Source organism: Apteryx rowi, unplaced genomic scaffold (assembly GCF_003343035.1).
Source record: "Apteryx rowi isolate R43461 unplaced genomic scaffold, aptRow1 scaffold_315, whole genome shotgun sequence".
Taxonomy (NCBI): Eukaryota; Metazoa; Chordata; class Aves; order Apterygiformes; family Apterygidae; genus Apteryx; species Apteryx rowi.
The window spans coordinates 266,271-268,876 of record NW_020449586.1 but is presented as its reverse complement, the minus strand read 5'-3'; the positions used below and the strand labels follow the sequence as shown (position 1 = coordinate 268,876).

At 61.9% G+C, this 2,606-nt stretch overlaps 1 protein-coding gene across 1 annotated transcript in view; it reads right to left on the bottom strand.

Annotated features, from left to right (window-relative positions):
* Positions 1-2,195, bottom strand: part of LOC112968386 (shootin-1-like) — a 10,667-nt gene extending 8,472 nt beyond the window's left edge. The window contains exon 1 of the mRNA XM_026070608.1: positions 2,115-2,195. Within this exon, the coding sequence (XP_025926393.1) occupies positions 2,115-2,151 (37 nt within the window). The 5' untranslated portion in view covers positions 2,152-2,195. The remainder of the gene's footprint in view (positions 1-2,114) is intronic.
* Between the last annotated feature and the right edge of the window lie 411 nt (positions 2,196-2,606).

Below are 2,606 nucleotides of genomic sequence, written 5' to 3'. Positions count from 1 at the left end.
AAGAAAAAGGGTTTGGAAAACCGTTGTACGAAGCGTGTTGGGGTGGGAATCTCTTCGCCGTGTCCGGGCGCCAAAAAGGTGCGTGTCCTGGACAAGGGCAAAGCAACCACCGGAGGAGCCGGTTTTTTAACCGCTTCAAAAGAAAAGCACAGAGCCGAGACCGCGAAYGTCCCATGTCTAGCCCAGGCTCGTGATTTCTGCGTGACTGGTTTCCTGCCTTTTCCACAGTTTCTTCCCTATTTGTAAAACCTCTCTCCGCTGCGCGAGCAGAGCGGCCGGGGAGCCTCCCGGCTGCCAGCCCGCGGGAAGGAAGCCGTCTGCCCAAATCCAGCGCGATTCGACAGCGGGGTAAGGGAGGCCCCGCAGGTGTTTGTTAGACCTTGCCTGCGAGACYGTGGAAGTCGTGTCCTCATAAAAAAAAAATCGAAAACATGAAATCAATAAGGCAGAACAGCAAAAAAAAAAAAAAAAAAGGCTTTTGCAGGACATCTTGCAAAAATCAGAACTGATAATAACAAGTTCCTTAAAAAAAAAAACGCAACTTGGACGTGGAATCGACGGCAATCTGGAGTAAAAGGGTTGCTCAGAGAAGATGGGCGCTTGGAGGAAATAAGAGCGTAGCAAAAAAAAAGCTAAGTGACCTTTTCTGGATGAGTTTCCTTCCTGAAACGGAAGCGCCCGTTAGAGGAGCTCGTTACAGAGCGGACGGACGAGGCGACCCGCAGGAAATCGCCAAGCCCGGGCAGCGTCCCGGTGCTGCTCAGGGATGAAACCGCGGAGCTGCTCACGGCGGCTTGGAGCCGCTGGCTTAGGGCGGCCCCTCGCCAAAGGGCTCTTCAAGAACCTGAGCTGCCCCGGGGTGAAGTCCTCGAGGAGGCAAACAGCTGGGGACGGGCACGAGATGAAGGGCAGGAGCAAGAGGCTGGTTTACCCAGCGGCGGTGGGACATTCCCCCAGGACCTGCGCCAAGTGGCGTGTTTGTGTGGCAGGCGCAACACGAGCAGAAGGAGATGAGCTTCAGATGGTCCGTGGTCATGCTCTGGTGCTCACTGCCGTGGGAACCGGGGAAAACTTTGTCCGAAGAGACATCACACAGGTTTTTTTTTTGGAGGAAAAGGCCACCACAGACCGTGAAAGACAAAGCCGCCGCTGCTGCCCTGGGAAGCCCTCGCCCTGTGGCTCGCTGGAGGTTGGAGACGTGCCTCCGCGTATCTGCCCTTGCTGGGCCGTGGCCTTGTGAAGCCCGGCACGGCCGTTTCTGCAGTGACCACCACCACCGGTGAGTCCCCGCGTGGGGAGCGGGCTCTGAGAGCAGATGCCTCTGACGTACCAAGGAAGGTGGAAAAGCTCCAGGGATGAGAAGATAGAACTAGAGCAATTCATGCATGAAATAATAACATGGTTTTCCCAGCAGTTGTTGGAACCGCTGTCCTAAGGACGCGGTGGACTCACCACCGTCAAATGAGCATAGCTGGTTGCATCGAAAGGAGATGCTTCAGGAGGCCCAGAAGGTGCAAGCAGCGGTGGGAAGCTGGGGCTGAGCACCAGCACCAACCAGCTCCCCCCACGGAGCAGGCTCTGCCTCGGGGCCACGGTCCCAAGTCTCTCTCCCCCTTTTATTGCTTTACCCAGGAAATATCCGGGAAGGACACAGCTAGGTGGGTCTGGGGGTGCCGCCCGGCTGGAGAGCGCGACGTCGCGTCCAGATTTCACGCTTACGGGCCGTGCAACAGCCTGCGACCCTCCGTCTGGCAGGGGGGGACGAGCGGAGTTTGTCACCTCGACTGCACGAGCACACGCGAGCCCTTGAGGCAACGCTGGCAGCCGGGCCGCGCGCGTCCTGCAGCRCGGAGCAGCGGACGGATGGACGGACAGACACGCACCGTGGCCGGGAGCTGGACGCACGTGCCGAGCTATAACTCGCCCTTTAACTCCCCTCTCCCTCGGCATGGAGAAAATACCCCCCCCCCGGCCCAGCTCTTCCCCAGCAGCACTGCCCCCAGCCAGCCCAGAGGCCCCGGTGATGGCCGCGGAGCCCCCCTCCGCCCTCCCTCGCGGGAATGCCCCAACCCCGCCGCCCCCCGCCAGCGCGTGTTGGGGGGGGGGGGTCTCACCTGCGAGCGGCCTCACGCTTTCCCCAGCCCAATCCATGGTGCCGGTCCAGCGCCCGCAGCCCTTCGGAGCCGCCTGCCGCCCTYGCCCTCGCCGGCTTTCCGGCCCCGCGCCCGGCCCAGGGAAGTGAAACTCTCCCCAGTCCCTGTGCAAGCTCCGCTGCCGGGGCTGCGCAGAGYGCTGCAGCGACCAAAACGGGATCCCAGCGTCCGCCTCCAGCCAGGGCCCTTCCTGCTCCTGCTGCTGCTGCTGGCAGCACCGGGAACTGAAACCCGCTCGCCGGGATGCGCCGCTTTGTCGCGCCGCCTTGCAGCAACGGCACCGGCCCGGCTGCCCGCATTGCGTCTTCGGTGCCCGCTGAGCCCTGCTGCTCCTGGGCTGCTCCGTGCTCCTCGCAGCTTCCCTGCACGGCACCTCTGGGAGAGCAGCTCCCGTCCCCCGAGAGCAAAGCCGCAGAGAGGAGCCGGGCGGGACGGGCACCATCCCGGGGTGCT